This window comes from Danio rerio, chromosome 16 (genome assembly GCF_049306965.1).
Source record: "Danio rerio strain Tuebingen ecotype United States chromosome 16, GRCz12tu, whole genome shotgun sequence".
In the NCBI taxonomy this organism is placed as follows: Eukaryota; Metazoa; Chordata; class Actinopteri; order Cypriniformes; family Danionidae; genus Danio; species Danio rerio.
The window spans coordinates 5,789,262-5,807,599 of record NC_133191.1 but is presented as its reverse complement, the minus strand read 5'-3'; the positions used below and the strand labels follow the sequence as shown (position 1 = coordinate 5,807,599).

General features: G+C 34.3%; 1 protein-coding gene across 3 annotated transcripts in view; it reads right to left on the bottom strand.

The window, feature by feature from the left end:
- Positions 1 to 4,462: 4,462 nt before the first annotated feature.
- Positions 4,463 to 18,338, bottom strand: part of macf1b (microtubule actin crosslinking factor 1b) — an 85,388-nt gene continuing 71,512 nt past the window's right edge. For all 3 annotated transcript variants that reach the window (XM_073925750.1, XM_073925749.1, XM_073925748.1), the window contains 10 exons: positions 18,060 to 18,248; positions 15,796 to 15,910; positions 15,557 to 15,723; positions 13,790 to 13,952; positions 13,477 to 13,631; positions 12,811 to 12,885; positions 12,600 to 12,717; positions 9,133 to 9,299; positions 8,858 to 8,969; positions 4,463 to 8,606 (listed from right to left, as the gene is read on the bottom strand). In XM_073925750.1, coding sequence (XP_073781851.1) covers positions 8,581 to 8,606; positions 8,858 to 8,969; positions 9,133 to 9,299; positions 12,600 to 12,717; positions 12,811 to 12,885; positions 13,477 to 13,631; positions 13,790 to 13,952; positions 15,557 to 15,723; positions 15,796 to 15,910; positions 18,060 to 18,248 — 1,287 coding nt within the window. In that variant the 3' untranslated portion in view covers positions 4,463 to 8,580. The remainder of the gene's footprint in view (positions 8,607 to 8,857; positions 8,970 to 9,132; positions 9,300 to 12,599; positions 12,718 to 12,810; positions 12,886 to 13,476; positions 13,632 to 13,789; positions 13,953 to 15,556; positions 15,724 to 15,795; positions 15,911 to 18,059; positions 18,249 to 18,338) is intronic.

Below are 18,338 nucleotides of genomic sequence, written 5' to 3'. Positions count from 1 at the left end.
AGACATGTGATATTTTAATGGTGCTTTCAAAGCCTGTTAGAGCTGCACTTTCTGCTGTTACTGTATTGAAAGACAGCTTGACGACTCTATTGGATCAAAATTTCAACAAAAGTATCTCAGTCACAAAGTTTCACACCAAACCATTATTTACATCAATACATTTGTTATTTTTTGCTCAGAAACCATGAAACTTTTAGCGAAAATCTGACCCCCATAATTCTTGAAAACAAATCGATTTCAAGGTGTTTCACTCCTCAAAGTGCTCTGTGTCATCAACTCGATTCTCATATGGTGTTTTTCCTCAGTCTTGTTTTCTCTAAGGCCTCACAGTGAGAGTTGTCAAGATTTTTAATATCCTTGAATGGTCAGTGGTGTGTAAAAACTCAAAGAATGTTGAGGCTTGAAGAGATAAATCCAGCAGAAACACACCCAGAAACAGCTTGCTGGAATACTTAGAGTTAGCACATGTAAAGCAGCTTTAAATAATAGACCTATTCGAAAGCTATTTAATGCGTAATGTACAAGTGAAGTCAGAATTATTAGCCCCCATGTTTATTTTTGTCCCCAATTTCTGTTTAATGGAGAGATTTTCTCAACACATTTCTAATCATAAGTTTTAATAACTCATTTCTAATAACTGATTTATTTTATCTTTGCCATGATGACAGTAAATAATATTTGACTAGATATTTTTCAAGACACTTCTATACAGCTTAAAGTGACATTTAAAGGCTTAACTAGGTTAATTAGGTTAACTAGGCAAGTTAGGGTAATTAGGCAAGTCATTGTATAACGATGGTTTGTTCTGTAGACTATCAAAACAATATATAGCTTAAAAGGGCTAATGATTTTGAGCTTAAAATGGCTTATAAAAAAAAATTAAAACTGCTTTTATTTAAGCCGAAATAAAACAAATAAGACTTTCTCCAGAAGAAAAAATATTATCAGACATACTGTGAAAATTTCCTTGCCCTGTTCAACATAATTAGGGAAATATTTAAAAAAGAAAAAAAAAATTCAAAGAGGGGCTAATAATTCTGACTTCAACTGTATGTATTGATGAGTATTGTATTGATCAATTTCTGCCACATTTTACAATAAGGTTCTATTCATTAACATGAACTAACAATAAGGATCTTCTAAAACATTTTCTTAAGATTATTAAAAGCTTTAACAGCATTTGTTGTTGTTAGTTCATCATCAACATTTATTTTAAGATGTGTTAGTTCATTATTAAAATTTGTTGGCATAATTAAACGGCCAATTTAGCCACTGAATAAAACTGCTTTAGGTCTGTTCAGTAACTTGTAGCTTTTCTTAAACATTGAAATGCTTTATACCTGTATATTTTTAACTTCAGTTAACGTTTTAGAATCTTTGCTGCAGTTTTGCTGTTTTGTTTTGTTTTTAAGAGTTCACACTTAGCTGATGATTGATTTATAAAGCTTGTTTGGCATTCTGTTCTGGTAGAGAGCCCTGAGCTCATAAGATCCTCGAGCCCGGGGCTCCCTCCCATTGCAAGGCGAGAGGGGAGTTTGAGCTCAGGTAGATCTGGAGAACTCCCCTGCTGTAGTAACTAATGAACAGATAGTGATCGCTCTTAAGAGATAACTTCTTACTAGGAGCATGTCTATGGTGCCAATTTGGATTGGTCAATTAACTTAAGCTGCATGTTTTTTGACGGAGAGAAGAAACCAGGGAACCCAGGGGGAAACCCATGTGAACACGGGGAGAACATGTAAACTCTGCACAGAAATGTCGGCTGGCTTGGTACCAGTGACGTTCTTGCTGTGAAGTAACAGTGGTAATCACTGGGCCACCGTGCCACCCATCTAGGAAAGAGGGGATTCTTCAAAACGAAGATGGCTGTCTTATTGAACTTAGGGTATTTATAATGGCTTAGGAATCGTCTGATTGGTGAATCATAAATTGAATAATGCAGGGCCGGCTGCAAGCAATCATAAGCACGTGAATAAACTTCACTTATTTGTATTTTTGTTATTGTTATTTTAGTTTTAAGCTGAACTAAATGGAAAAAATATATATACAGGTATATATTGGTCCCCTTATTTATCTGGGGTCGCCACAGCGGGGAGACCGGAGCACCCGGAGGAAACACACACCAACATGGGGAGAACATGCAAACTAAACACAGAAATGCCAACTGACCCAGCTGGGACTCGAACCAGCGACCTTCTTGTTGTGAGGCGACAGTGCCACCCAGTTTTAAATGATAACTTTTATTTTATAACTAAAAACCCTGGCATTAACAATAAACAGTGTTTATTTAAACCAGTAATAACCATTGTGAAATGTTAACCTTTTTTTTTAAAACTAGGCTATACCGCATTTTGCACAAATCAGTTTACAAGCCATTTCATACACAAAATTCTATAAAACATTTTATTTGAACACAATTATAATCACAAGAAATGTTACAGTCTGTGTCTTTCCACACCTAAACTTATACAGCGCTTGACACAAACCCCTAATTAACCTTATTTTACAAGTTCAGAAATGTACAGTAAATAAACAGTAATGCTACACACCATATCATTATATACAGTACAATAGGAGCAGGTGCATAGCAGAAGAGGATCTCTTTCCAGAAACACATTATAGAAACCAGCAGTGACAAAGTCGACAGGAACGATCACAGAAATGAAATGGATGTTGAGTGCCAAATGGATTTTGCATAGATAATCAATCACTTTGTTGATGATCATTTAATATGTTGACATACGGTCCTTTTGCAGCATCGCTTAATGTCTAATAAAAACTGATCATCTCAGGATGCAAGTCGAAGACAAAATTATCAGTGAAATTATTCTTAACAGAGCGAGGCATTTTTCACAGTATTTCCTATTATATATACAATTGATGTCAGAATTATTAGCCCCCCCTTTGATTTTTTTTCTTTTTTAAATATTTCCAAATGATGTTTAACAGAGCAAGGAAATTTTCACAGCATGTCTGATAATATTTTTTCTTCTTTTTGTTTTATTTCAGATAGAATAAAAGAAGTTTTAAATTTTTTAGACACCATTTTAAGGTCAAAATTATTATTTTTCGTTAGTCTACAGAATATATATATATATATATATATATATATATATATATATATATATATATATATATATATATATATATATATGTGTGTGTGTGTGTGTGTATATATATATATATATATATATATATATATATATATATATATATATATATATATATATATATATATATATATATTTATATTTTTTTTTCTGGAGAAAGTTTTTTTTTTTCCATTTGGCTGGAGTAAAAGCAATTAAATAAAATTTTAGGTCAATATTATTAGCCACCTTAAAGTCATTAAATTATTATTTTTTGATTGGCTATACAGCATATTCATCAGTGTTAAATTCTATGTGTTAAAGCATTTCAGAGTAAAGTGCTTAAATTACAGAGTTAGATTTGGATAAATGAACACAATCAGAGTTCAGAGCTGATTTGATCCAGTGTAAACTCAAGGAGTTACAGGCAACCAACAGTTGATGGTGGTATTTCCAACAAATACTTGACCAAAAATCTTAATGGAACATAAAAGTCATGCCATTTTTAAAATCCCTTAAAGTTTCAATTTATAATGCTGGCTGCAAGAGTTGACGTGTTTTGTTAATAGAAATGTTTTATAACATACTTGGGATTTTTTTTCTGTCATTTTTGGAGAATTGTTCTATGTAAGTTATTTGAGTTGAAATAACCCTGCTATTTTTCCAGTGCAAAACAGACCACTGTTGTCCAATAATTTGCCTAATTGAGCCTTTAAATAGCTCAGTATTAACATCTTGCAAAAAACCTAGTAAAATATTATGTAGTTTCACCATGGCAAAATAAATAATTTATGTAAAAAAAAAAGATAAAATTCTTAGGTTTAAATTTAGGTACTATTAGGTTTAAAAATGTGTTGAAAGTAGCTTTGTCTTCAATTTTGTCTCAAACTGTGCATCTTTTCAGCCACATTACTGTTATTTTATCATGTTTTCTTCATTCGATGACTCTCAGACAAACACAAATGCGGTAATCCTTAACCCTCAAAACCCATTTCAGCTGATAGAAAATAAGAGAACCGAACTGCATACGCACAAAAAATAAAACACACACATATCTGATATGTATTGGAATCAAATGCTACATCCATAACACTTGGTACAGTGACATAAGAAGAAAAATCACCCAACAACGACAATCGCAGACAGCTTTAAGGCAAACGATGGAAACAGCAGATTTGCCCTGAGCGGCACACACTGTAAAAAAAAAAAAGCAGATCACATCAATGCGCTTCTGATTTTGGCTCAAACAAAAGTGATCAAAAGAGCTTCTGTGTGACGTCAGCTAATCTCATTGAGACCTACACTTTCATATCCTCAAAGGAAGTTATTACAACCGGTGGATTTTTGATGACTGCTCAAAAATCAAGAGAATAAAAAATGAAAGAAATACTTTATATGTGACTCTACACTGGACATTACGCTATATTGTACATTTTACACACAGTAGGATGTAGTTGATACAGTAAACACGAACACTAAAGAACATTCTAAACTGTAAACCATCTCACAACGGAAGAATTCAAGTATTTAAAGACCCCATGAAAATAAAATGCCTTTTCTTATGTGCACCTCAGGTTGTGCTGGAATGATTGTATTCTACATCTCTGAATTTAGGGCTGCAATTCACAACACTTATCAGTTTATTAATATATAATACACAGCTCTGTGGATGTGGAATACATGGTATTCTCAAATTTAAACCAATTAAACAAATGAAACAGACTCGTCTGGGTTAGTCAATTCACTAACAGTCAAGATGATTAATAGAACCAGAGCTGTAGTAATCAGTCTGGAATACTTGATTCTGATTGGTCAGGAACAACATTCCAAGGTATGTTATTCCCAGATAACAACCGCTGAAGATAATAACACAGGCTTCTCCGGGAAAAATCTTAACCATCAGTAAATACGTTCATGCCTATATTTCTATGTTTATCTACTGTTTGGCGCCATCTTGTGACTGAATAATGTGCAGGTTAGTGTATGCTCCATTCAGCCGTTTTTGTTTCTGTCAGCTTTTTGCATTTAATTAAAAAATTGATACATTTTTACGGCTCAGAACAATGTTTTGTGTCGATTTGTTTTCGTGTTGTGACAACTGGCCATGAAAAAGTGGGATAAAGTACATCCAGGCGGTTGTTTTCACAGAATAAAGCCCTTCGTCTTATACAACAGCTGCCGATAAACCTGTTGGACTTCATTCTGCAAAAATAACTGCTTTAATTCGCACTCTAATTCAAACATTGTGGTTTTCCAAATAAAAACCATTATAAACTGGTTTAATGTGGCCTAATGCACCTTAAAACCACCTTCAGGACACACTACGCACAGGCAAGCACATAAAGCCACAGTATAAATGCAACGTGTTTCTTTTAGGAAAACACCTATTCAATTTATACAAGTGCATTAATATTGTCAGCTCATTTGGATGACTTTAAGGGGGCCCTATTATGCCCCTTTTTACAAGAGGTAAAATAAGTCCCTAGTGTGTGTATGTGAAGTTTCAGCTCAAAATACCACAGAAATAATGTTTATAACTCTTTTAAATGACGCATTATGATCCTAATTGTGTCATTTTGGTGACTGTCACTTTAAATTCAAATGAGATTGTGCCCCCAGCTCTCTTTTGAAAAAAAGGGTGGGGCTATAAATGCCTATGTCTCATTAAGATCATCACTAATGGGCGGGGCTTCCCCCTCTGATGACGCATATAAAGGAAGAATGTCAATCAAAGTGTTTCCGCAGACTGCTTTTATCAGACTCTGCTTTTATTTTAGACTCTTGCTTTCTCTCATATATTTGTGTTTCTTCTTCTCAGAGATGATCTAAACACACTGTAAAAATGCTGGGTTCTACACAATCGATTTGTGTTGGGACAACATGAAGGAATTAAGTTAACTTACTAGTTTTTGCTAATTTAATTGGATTTAAAATAGAATTATTAAGTCGCACTCTCAAAAATCTCAAGAAATGTATTGTTTCAGCTCATTTTAAAAAACTAGTTTGAACAAACATCATTTTTGATTGCATATCTGGCTAGAAACAGATGGTATATTGACAGATCTGTGGATGTTTTGCCCTCCAGGACTAAAACCAATGAAGTAACTTCATTCACCATCTTTAATCAACACGTACTACTTTCATGTGGTCTTTAAATTCATACTTAAAGGTGTAGTTCACTTAAAAATGAACATTTATTCATCATTTACTATTGCTCTCAAACATTTAGAAGTTATTTTATTCTGTTGAACACAAAAATAAGATATTTTGAAGAATGTTGGAGACTTGTAACCATTGACTTTCATATTTCCTATTTTTTAAAGTTTATTTACTGTTATAAATTGCATTATGGGATGTTGACCTCTGCTCTGTCGACGTTTAATGTTGAAAATTCCGCTCTGCAGTTTAACAAAGTGACTTTTTATTGACATTTAAGTAGTTTGAAACAATTTACTGCATAGCAAGTAATCTTATTTCCAGGTTTTTAAACCATGAGGACATCAAATCACATTAAACTATTTAAAAAATGTGAACATCAAAGGTTATTGTAGAAAAATCAAGGTCCCATAATGCAAATCAAAAGCATACATAAGTGAATCGCAAAATATATATCTTGTTAAAGGGGTGGTCCACTACTATATCATATTTTAATCCAGGAGACATTGGCTTGTACAGAGTTAGCTTAGTAAAGCCTACAGCGAACAAAGTTTGGGGACTACAAAAAATACATGTCATAAACCCTTCAGGTTACGCACATACACCCTGCGCAGCAAAAGGGCGTGGCCAGAGGCGCTGTAATTTTAAAACAGAGATGCTTCTTGGTGATGTGGAGCTGACCTGTCACTGTACATTATGTTAGCTGACCAATCAGAGCCTCTTCAGAATGGGTCTTCGGTAGTGGTGGGCAAAGCGAGGCTTCATGAAACACTGAAACAGTCGAAGCAAATGTGTTGAAGCTTCAAAACATTTCGAAACCCGTCTCTACAGTGACACCTAGTGATCATTTTTTATGTATTGCAATGGAACAGCTTCAGCATAGAACCAGTAGAGCAAATTGAGGTATTGAACTCCACTTTGTAGAGTTGAACCTTAAGTTTTTATTAGACAAGAAACGCCAATTGACCCAGCCAAGGCTCAAACCAGTGACCTTTTTGCTATGAGGCGACAGCACTACCTACTGCGCCAACGTGTCGCCTCATCATAGTACTGTAAAATATAAATTTTTGTTTTACAGTGTTACAAAAATGCTATATTGATGGCGTATCCGCAGCTGTATCCTATCTAGAACACACCATAAAACAGTAACATTATTAAAATACATAAAATCACGGTTTCTGAATATTTGTACAAGTCTGGATTCGAACCCAAAAGCCATTTGAAGCACAGTAACAACATGCATACGCACGGTCCACTAGGCTATATGAGACAGAAGGTTTTTCTGGCCCTGTCAGTCAAACGCAGATTTGCCAAGTCTCAAAACGCTTCTGAAATGGCCGATGCTTTGAATCGCTTTAGTCACTTGCCCTGGTGTTTCGAAACACTTTAGTCATGTGACCTGGGTGTTTCGGATCATGCTTCGGTGCAGTGTTCCGAAACATTTGCGCTTCAAGATCTCGACACTGTTTTGAAACGTCAGTTTCACGTCAGCTATTCCTAATCTTCGAAGAAACTAGGAAATATGACTGTCGTTTTTATGTTAGCAGCGTAGCTGTATATAATCAAAATAGGATATATGAAAAAATAAGATGATTTTCAACAAATGAAGCATGAGCACACATTGCTTTTCACCTTGTAAATACAACAAAGCCTTAAAAATACACTTCGGACCACCCCTTAAATATAATAAAGTCTAATAAAGCCAAATCCTAAGAAAGTCAAGGGCAAAGAAAAAAAAACTCAAACAGGATGAATAAAATTGTCATTTATGGGTGAACTGTCCCTTTAATACCCTGATATACAGTATTCTAGCACTTCGAACCTGAGGATATAATAAACACAGTCACGCAGAACAATAAAAACAGACCCCCAAAGCAATTCTCATAAAGCCTAAACCATAAGACAACACACATCTGAAGATGTTTTTGGCTTGTATAGTATCTCGCATCACTATCAGTGGGGTGAAACTTATAAGAAGGCAGTGTCAGATTAAAAGTGTGCATCCATAGCGAATAATATGCATATGTATATATTGAGTAAAGCACTAAATAATCTATTGCTGTTGTAATCTACAGGCGTCGTGCGGCTCAAACCCATGCAGGACATCCAGCGCTCTCAAATGTACACTCAAAGCAGGACTCAAATCCAGTCGGTTCTGTACAAACAACATCTGTGGAGGTAAGAAATGAGCGTTATGACAGTAAACTCAAGACTCGTCCTGGTGTGGCCACTGATCTGAGGCCTGCGGCGGGTCATTTTCGGTCCATCCTGTGCGTCGGTACAGTAATGAACGTCTGTCCGTATGATTGAGCTCATGGTTCGGGATGAGATGTGGTCATGTTGGAGGTCTTTCTGCTTCTTCTAAAGGAAATAAATAAACAAATAAATAAATTAATTAATTAATTATTCGTTTTACCAAAATAGCGAAACCCTAATTTTTTTGAGTAGGGATTTTGTGTATTACTGTAAAAATACGCAAAAATGTCTCAATGTTTAGTGAGTTCATTTTCATTTTTGGGTGAACTATCCTTTTTAAAAACAAGCAAAGTTTCAGTCTTTCCTGATTAAGCATAGCATCAGGTTCATGGTCAGCTTAAAGCAGACTGACTGACCTGTAGGTGAAGGCGAGTCGATGTCAGCACAGAAATGATCACATCCTAAAGCAGCAATAGAGCTCCTGGGCCGAACACACCTCTCGCCAGAGAAACTCCTGCGCAGCAACGCCTACAGCAGCACAAAGCAGAGTTCAGTTCAACTTTGCAAAAATTTCCAATGTGCCGTGTATTAATAAATCCCCTGTACTAATAAATCCTGTGTATTAATATATTGGTTGTTTGAGGTTTATGATTGTGTTTGCGTTAGTGGTCATGCTAGTGTTTTGCTGTACCTTGCGTGTCAGAGGGCTGCTGGGAGCTGAAGCGCTGCTGTATAAACTCAGGCTGGAGTTTGATCTGCTGACCGTCAGTCCTTTAGCGCTGCCTCTGCGACCCGACGTCTCGAAGGCGTCTCTCGAGAGATACTTCTCCTTGATCTTCAGGTTTGTGCGTCCCTTTACTGGATGTGAAAAAGGTGAATTGAATAGGCTAAATTGTCCGTAGTGTATGTGTGTGTGTGTGTGTGTGTGTGTGTGTGTATGAGTGTGTGTGGATGTTTCCCAGAGATATTTCACATATATGCCAGAAACCTAAAGGTCGACATATATGCCAGAAACCTATATGTCACATATATGCCAGAAACCTAAAGGTCGACATATATGCCAGAAACCTATATGTCACATATATGCCAGAAACCTATATGTCACATATATGCCAGAAACCTATATGTCACATATATGCCAGAAAACTATATGTCACATATATGCCAGAAACCTATATGTCACATATATGCCAGAAACCTATATGTCACATGTATGCCAGAAACCTATATGTCACATGTATGCCAGAAACCTATATGTCACATATATGCCAGAAACCTTTAGGTCGACATATATGCCAGAAACCTATATGTCACATATATGCCAGAAACCTATATGTCACATATATGCCAGAAACCTATATGTCACATATATGCCAGAAACCTATATGTCACATATATGCCAGAAACCTATATGTAACATATATGTCAGAAACCTATATGTCACATATATGCCAGAAACCTATATGTCACATATATGCCAGAAACCTATATGTCACATATATGCCAGAAACCTATATGTCACATATATGCCAGAAACCTATATGTCACATATATGCCAGAAACCTATATGTCACATATATGCCAGAAAACTATAGGTCGACATTTATGCCAGAAACCTATATGTCACATATGTGCCAGAAACCTATATGTCACATATATGCCAGAAACCTATATTTCACATATATGCCGGAAACCTATGTCACATATATGCCAGAAACCTATATGTCACATATATGTCAGAAACCTATGTCACATATATGCCAGAAACCTATATGTCACATATATGCCAGACACCTATATGTCACATATATGCCAGAAACCTATATGTCACATATATGCCAGAAACCTATATGTCACATATATGCCAGAAACCTATAGGTCGACATATATGCCAGAAACCTATATGTCACATATATGCCAGAAACCTATATGTCACATATATACCAGAAACCTATAGGTCGACATATATGCCAGAAACCTATATGTCACATATATGTCAGAAACCTATATGTCACATATATGTCAGAAACCTATATGTCACATATATGCCAGAAACCTATATGTCACATATATGCCAGAAACCTACATGTCACATATATGCCAGAAACCTATATGTCACATATATGCCAGAAACCTATAGGTCGACATATATGCCAGAAACCTATACGTCACATATATGCCAGAAACCTATATGTCACATATATGCCAGAAACCAATATGTCCCATATATGCCAGAAACCTATATGTCACATATATGCCAGAAACCTATAAGTCACATATATGCCAGAAACCTATATGTCACATATATGCCAGAAACCTATATGTCACATATATGCCAGAAACCTATATGTCACATATATGTCAGAAACCTATATGTCACATATATGTCAGAAACCTATATGTCACATATATGCCAGAAACCTATAAGTCACATATATGCCAGAAATCTATATGTCACATATATGCCAGAAACCTATATGTCACATATATGCCAGACACCTATATGTCACATATATGCCAGAAACCTATATGTCACATATATGTCAGAAACCTATATGTCACATATATGTCAGAAACCTATATGTCACATATATGCCAGAAACCTATAAGTCACATATATGCCAGAAATCTATATGTCACATATATGCCAGAAACCTATATGTCACATATATGCCAGACACCTATATGTCACATATATGCCAGAAACCTATATGTCACATATATGCCAGAAATCTATAGGTCGACATATATGCCAGAAACCTATATGTCACATATATGTCAGAAACCTATATGTCACATATATGCCAGAAACCTATATGTCACATATATGCCAGAAACCTATAGGTCGACATATATGCCAGAAACCTATATGTCACATATATGCCAGAAACCTATAAGTCACATATATGCCAGAAACCTATATGTCACATATATGTCAGAAACCTATATGTCACATATATGCCAGAAACCTATAAGTCACATATATGCCAGACACCTATATGTCACATATATGCCAGAAATCTATATGTCACATATATGCCAGAAACCTATATGTCACATATATGCCAGACACCTATATGTCACATATATGCCAGAAACCTATATGTCACATATATGCCAGAAATCTATAGGTCGACATATATGCCAGAAACCTATATGTCACATATATGTCAGAAACCTATATGTCACATATATGCCAGAAACCTATATGTCACATATATGCCAGAAACCTATATGTCACATATATGCCAGAAACCTATATGTCACATATATGCCAGAAACCTATAGGTCGACATATATGCCAGAAACCTATATGTCACATATATGCCAGAAACCTATATGTCACATATATGCCAGAAACCTATATGTCACATATATGCCAGAAACCTATAAGTCACATATATGCCAGACACCTATATGTCACATATATGCCAGAAACCTATATGTCACATATATGTCAGAAACCTATATGTCACATATATGCCAGAAACCTATATGTCACATATATGTCAGAAACCTATATGTCACATATATGCCAGAAACCTATAAGTCACATATATGCCAGACACCTATATGTCACATATATGCCAGAAATCTATATGTCACATATATGCCAGAAACCTATATGTCACATATATGCCAGACACCTATATGTCACATATATGCCAGAAACCTATATGTCACATATATGCCAGAAACCTATAGGTCGACATATATGCCAGAAACCTATATGTCACATATATGCCAGAAACCTATATGTCACATATATGCCAGAAACCTATATGTCACATATATGTCAGAAACCTATATGTCACATATATGCCAGAAACCTATATGTCACATATATGCCAGAAACCTATATGTCACATATATGTCAGAAACCTATATGTCACATATATGTCAGAAACCTATATGTCACATATATGCCAGAAACCTATATGTCACATATATGCCAGAAACCTATATGTCACATATATGCCAGAAACCTATATGTCACATATAACTGGGGGCCAAAGACTTTTGCACAGTGCTGTATATTTTTGCACCAACAGGCCAGGTTCTTTCAAACTTATTAATAAATGTTCTTTCTGGAGAATCATAATGTCTAAATGTTTGTTTAGAGTTGCTGCAGGTTTCGAATGGGTGTGTGTTATTCACCTCGACAGGGGTCGTTCTTCACCAGAAACTCATCTAATGCAGTCCATCCCCCGCCGACCCGAACCATCAGAGTGCTTCTGAGTATCCGGACCATCCGCAGCTGCTGAGAGTCTCCAAACTGAAGACAAACACAGAAATAATGGGTTCATATCGTGTATAAGCAGCATTATTTGTGTTGTACATATATCAGCTATAGTATATGTGCACTCACCCGGTAGCGGTTTGCGCTTATTTGCTCAACTTGAAACCTCTTTGGACAGTTGCACTGAGAGACCTGACGACTCACCTGCAGAATCAGCTTGTTGTTAATGACTGCACAGAAATAATCAATGAAAAGCAAATGCAAAAAAAAAATAATAAAAAATTATATATATAATTTATATTATATATATATATATATATATATATATATATATATATATATATATATATATATACTGTATATATAATATGATAATATATATATATATATATATATATATATATATATATATATATATATATATATATATATATATATATATATATATATATATAAAAAACATTATAATTTTATTTATAGCAGCTTCTCCTGCTCACCAAGGCTGCATTTATTTCATTTAAATTACAGAACACATTGTAAAATTGTGAGATGTTATTGCACTATAAAATAACTGTTCAAAAGTAGTTTATAATTTAATTTAATAATTTATTCCAGTGATTTTAAAGATGAGTTTTCAGCTTAATTAATTGAGTCACACAACTTTTTAAACTCCTTTTGAAAGTGATTTTTGCATAATATTTCCTCTTTAATTCATGTTTTTTTTTTAAATATTCATAATTGAGCATAAGATAATGATGATTTCGAGAGTGTTTCTGAAAGTAGAAGTGCACGCACCTCCTCGTTGATCTGGTCTATATCTACTGTCCTCCTGTAAGGGTCTCTGCTGGGGTGAAGCGCACTCACAAACTCATAATAGTCAATGAATCCGTCTCCGTTAACATCAAATATGTTGGCAACCGCAGTCATTTCCAGCACATTGGTGGGAAATTCTGTCAACAAGCAAAAGTTTATATTACCAATAGTAACACATATAAAAACAAAGTTTCAATGCATATATTGAAATATTTTACATGGAAATACTGTATATGTAATTTTAGTATATATCAATTTATCAGGTTTCTATATGGGAATACTTCAAACAGCTCACTTGAGGCCAGAACACTGTCAATAAACTCCTTATGAGTGATTCTGCCATCCTGATCTCGATCAATGCTTCGGAAAACATCCAGAATTCGGGATTTGAGGTGACTGATCCACTGCATGTATCTTTTCCTCCAGATGTTGAAGTCAAAGTTAGCAAACTCCTCCAACTGCAGGTGCCAAAGAGAAGCGTCTTAGACAAACATACAGATCATGTTTCATCGATTGTACTGTGCAGTGATAATCTGAACCGATCCTCCCAATCCAGCTTATTTTAAACATAAAGCAGTCATTGTAAAATAAATGAACCAAGACTTCTGGTCTAACTGGTATTTTCTTACCAAATCATTTTAATTTTTATGTATAGAGTATGTATATTTTTAATTTACACTTTAGAGTTTCACTGATCATCAATGAATGACTAGCAACTTGTAAAAAATGAGACTTGATTACTTGACTCCATTTCTGTATATTGGAATACTATTTTTAATTGTTTTTATGTCTTATTTCAGTTATATTTACGTTATCATTTGTGATTTTTCTTTCTGTTGGTTGCTGACAGTGAAACTGCACTGAAATAACAGATTAAAATATTGGTTCACAGTTTTCATAAAGTTCATGAAGACTTCCTAATAGTTCTCAACTCTTTCTCATACAAAGTTTATTTCCAAAGTTTAAAAAAATTAAGGTTTTTGAGGAAAACATGCAGTTGGCCATATCTTAGTTTTTAATCACAAAAGATTGTATTTCAGAACTAGTGTCAGAAGAGATTTTTGGTCAAATGTACTTTTTTGGTCAAGATATTGACCAGCTGTTTTTTTTCCAGGAAATTGTTTCTCTTATTCCTAATATGGGATTATTTAGAGCTCTTTAAAACTGCAGTTTAACAGTTCAAATCAATGACTACCACTGAAGTCCTCTCTATAGAGAACAGAAAGAAAGAAAGATGAAAAGAAAAAGAAAGAAAGAGGAAGAAAACATTAGGAGAAAGAAAAAAGAAAGAAGAAATAAAGAGAAAGAAATAGAAAAAATAAACGAGAAACAGAAGAAAAATGAAAGATGGAAAAAAGAAAGGAGAAACAAAAGAAATAGAAAGGAAAAAGGGGAATAATGAAACAGAAAGCAAAACAGATTGATACAAAGAAAGAAAGAAAGAAAGAAAGAAAGAAAGAAAAGATAGAAAGAAAACAGAAAGAAAAAGGGAGAAAGAAAGAAAAAAGAAAGAAAAGGAAAGAAAGAAAATTAAAGAAAGTGTAAAAAAGATAGAAAAAAAGAAAAAGATAGAAAAAAGAAAGAAAGAGGAAGATAGAAATAGAGGCAAAACAGGAAAGAAAAAGGGGGAAGAAAGAGAGATCAACACAAAAAAGAAAAAGGGAAAAAGAAAGATAGAAAAGAAAGACAGAAATAAACTCAGAAAAAGATAAAAAAAATTGAAAGAAAGAGGGGAAAAGAAAGAAAAACAGAAAAGAAGAAAGAAAGAAAGAAAGAAAGAAAGAATAAAAAGAAAGAAAAAGGAAAAAGAAATAAAGAGTAGATAGATAGATAGACAGACAGACAGACAAATAGATAGATAGATAGATAGATAGATAGATAGATAGATAGATAGATAGACAGATAGACAGATAGACAGATAGATAGATAGATAGATAGATAGATAGATAGATAGATAGATAGATAGATAGATAGATAGATAGATAGATAGATTTTTTTAAAGCTCTGACAGCGGCCAGTTTAGTTTTTGATGTCTAGTATGGGTTCAGGTTGGGATTCCCACCTCTCTGAGCCGCTGCAGATGTTCCTCCAGTCTGCTCTGTCTGCCGTGAGCCTGAAGCCAGAGTTTCCTCCAGTCTTTCACCAGGCGACACATGATGGGGGTCTGAGGGTCCAGTTTCTCCAGAGGAACAGGGACAGATGGTGGAGGCTTTGCAGCTCCCCTTCTCTCTATACATGCAATATAATCCAGAGTTAAATTCAAGCCAACACATCAGCAGATCACAGTGATTCTGGACTCACTCGCTGCTGGTCTGCGACTGGGTGAAACCTGCTGTTTGGGGACCAGCTTGTGTTTACAGGATTTAGTGGCATTTTCAACCTCCGGTACCTTGCCTTTCATCTCATCCATAAAATCCTGCAAAAAACCAACAGAAGCATTTCCTGACCTCAAACCTTCTTAAATTATTGCATGGCATCACCGTTACGTTTCATTTAAAAAGCTATTAGTTACTAGTTCATTAGTTGAAGTTATGAGTAACTAATAAAGTTATAATGACCAATAACCTTAACTTTTCAGAATTTGATTGTAATGCAATGATGTGAAGCTGCTTTGAAACAAGAATTATTGTGAAAGGCGCTATACAAATAAGCTGGAATTGAATTGTTTTTTGTTTAAATTTTGTAAAAGGTTTACAAATTTTTGTTTGTGTTTGTCATTTTAATCACATTTAGTTTATTTTTAACATACATTTATGTAGTTTTCATTCATTGTCATAGTTTCTTTATACAATTTGTTGCACATTTCAGATGAAAAAATCTACTAGAGGGCACTGTTTCCATTTTCGCAAATCTGAAATCCATTACTTAGGGTACGATTAAGGGGACATTTCGGACAAACGTCATTCTTGTATATGTCTAGAAGGCGGCGATGGTTGTCATATTTAGTTTGTTTACTACATTTATGTTTACAACATTTATTATATCCACTAGAGGGCGCTGTCTACAGTTATTCGAATCTGAAATACAAATTAGGGTATGTTTTATTGTACATTTTAGAAACGCGCCCTTCTTGTACACGTCCAGGAGAAAGCAGCGTTTGTTGTCCTATTTAGTTTATTTTTAGTACATATATGTAGTTTTTTATTAATTTTCAGTTATAGTTTTTATCTACTTTTTTTTTGCACGTTTCAGGTGAAAAATCCACAAGAGGGCGCTGTTTCCTCTTTTGTGAAATTCGTTACTTATTGTACGGTTTGTAGTATATTTCAGACACACGTGCTTGTACACATCTAGAAGGCGGTGGTGGTTGTCATCATATTATTTTTTACATTTATTTAGTTATTTATTAAATTCAGTTATAGTTTCTAGGTATGTTTTGTTGCACGTTTCAGATGAAAAATCCACTAGAGGGCGCTGTCTACATTTTTGCGAATCTGAAATACATTCCTTAGGGTAATTTTATTTTTTGTACGTTTCAGACACATGTCCTTGTACACGTCCAGGAGAAGGTGCCAGTTGTGGTCATATTTATGTAGTTTGTCGTAAATTTTTTGTTCTATTTTCCGTCATTTTAGTACATTAAGTTAAGCACAATACAATTATAAATGCTTCTTTGGAAACTTTATAAAACAATTAACAAAACATTAAAATTTAACATTTTACATTTTTTTTTGTTTTTAAGAAGCATATTAAAAGTTACTTTTTAATTTTTTTATTTACATTTTGAAACACAGATGTTCCTTCACTGATATTTTTTAAACATGGGTCAAACAGGATACAGAAATACAATGAATGAATGAACATATCATAATATTTGACAAAAATATATATTTTACCTGTTCCTTAGAAAACCACAATATCATAACTCTAATCTTGGACAGTATGACCGTGTCAACTAAAAGAAAGTAAAATATATTAAGGGCACATTTTAAAGAAAATTTCCTTTGACTTTCCCTCGTTTTGTACTAAACTAAAACCAAAATATGCACAAAAAAGAAAAAGAAAAATCCACTACATTTTGTGATAAAAATAAAATGATAATAAGCCTTTCAGAAAAGCAGAACATATCTATATATTTTTAATATTTTTTTATTTTATTATCATTATTATTTATTTTTCAAATAAATGTTTACTTCTGCTTTTCTCAGAATTTAATTCAAGTTTATTTGTACAGTGCTTTTCACAACGGTTGTTGTTTCGAAAGTAGTTTTAAAAAAGGTGCACATTATTGTATCACAATCAGATAAGTTATTAGTGACCATAACTTTATTAGTTGCTAATTACTTAAATTAAATTGTAAGTAATAGTTTTTAACAGTTAAAGTTATACATGAGCATAGTTAACCTGCAGCTATATAGTATATAGATAAGTTCAATGAAGTGCATGTGTGTTTTTAGTGTATACAACTATGCTGTAGCAAAAGCATAGTTCACCTAAAAAAACTCATCTTCATGTTGTTCAAAACCTTGATTTCCTCAAGATTTTCTTCAATGAGTAAAAGAGGACAGTATTTTTAAATTTAGAATAACTGTATTGTTATTAATATTAAAGTTGTGTATGAGTACCATGTGTTGCGTGATGAGCTCTGCTGTGAGCTCCAGATCTTCAGGCAGCGACTCCTGCTCTTTCAGACTGAGAGATTCTTCAGCGGCGCAGATCCAGTCCAGAATCCTCTGAATCTGCTCCCTCTCACCCTGTAGTGCCGCCAGTGAGATCTGGATCCTCTCGGCCTGCTGCTTCGCCCATGTCTGCACCTAAAAACCCACATACAACACATTTAACCAGCTCAGGCTTATTAGAAATACCTGCATCAGTGTAGACTTTTGATAAATGTAAAATACATT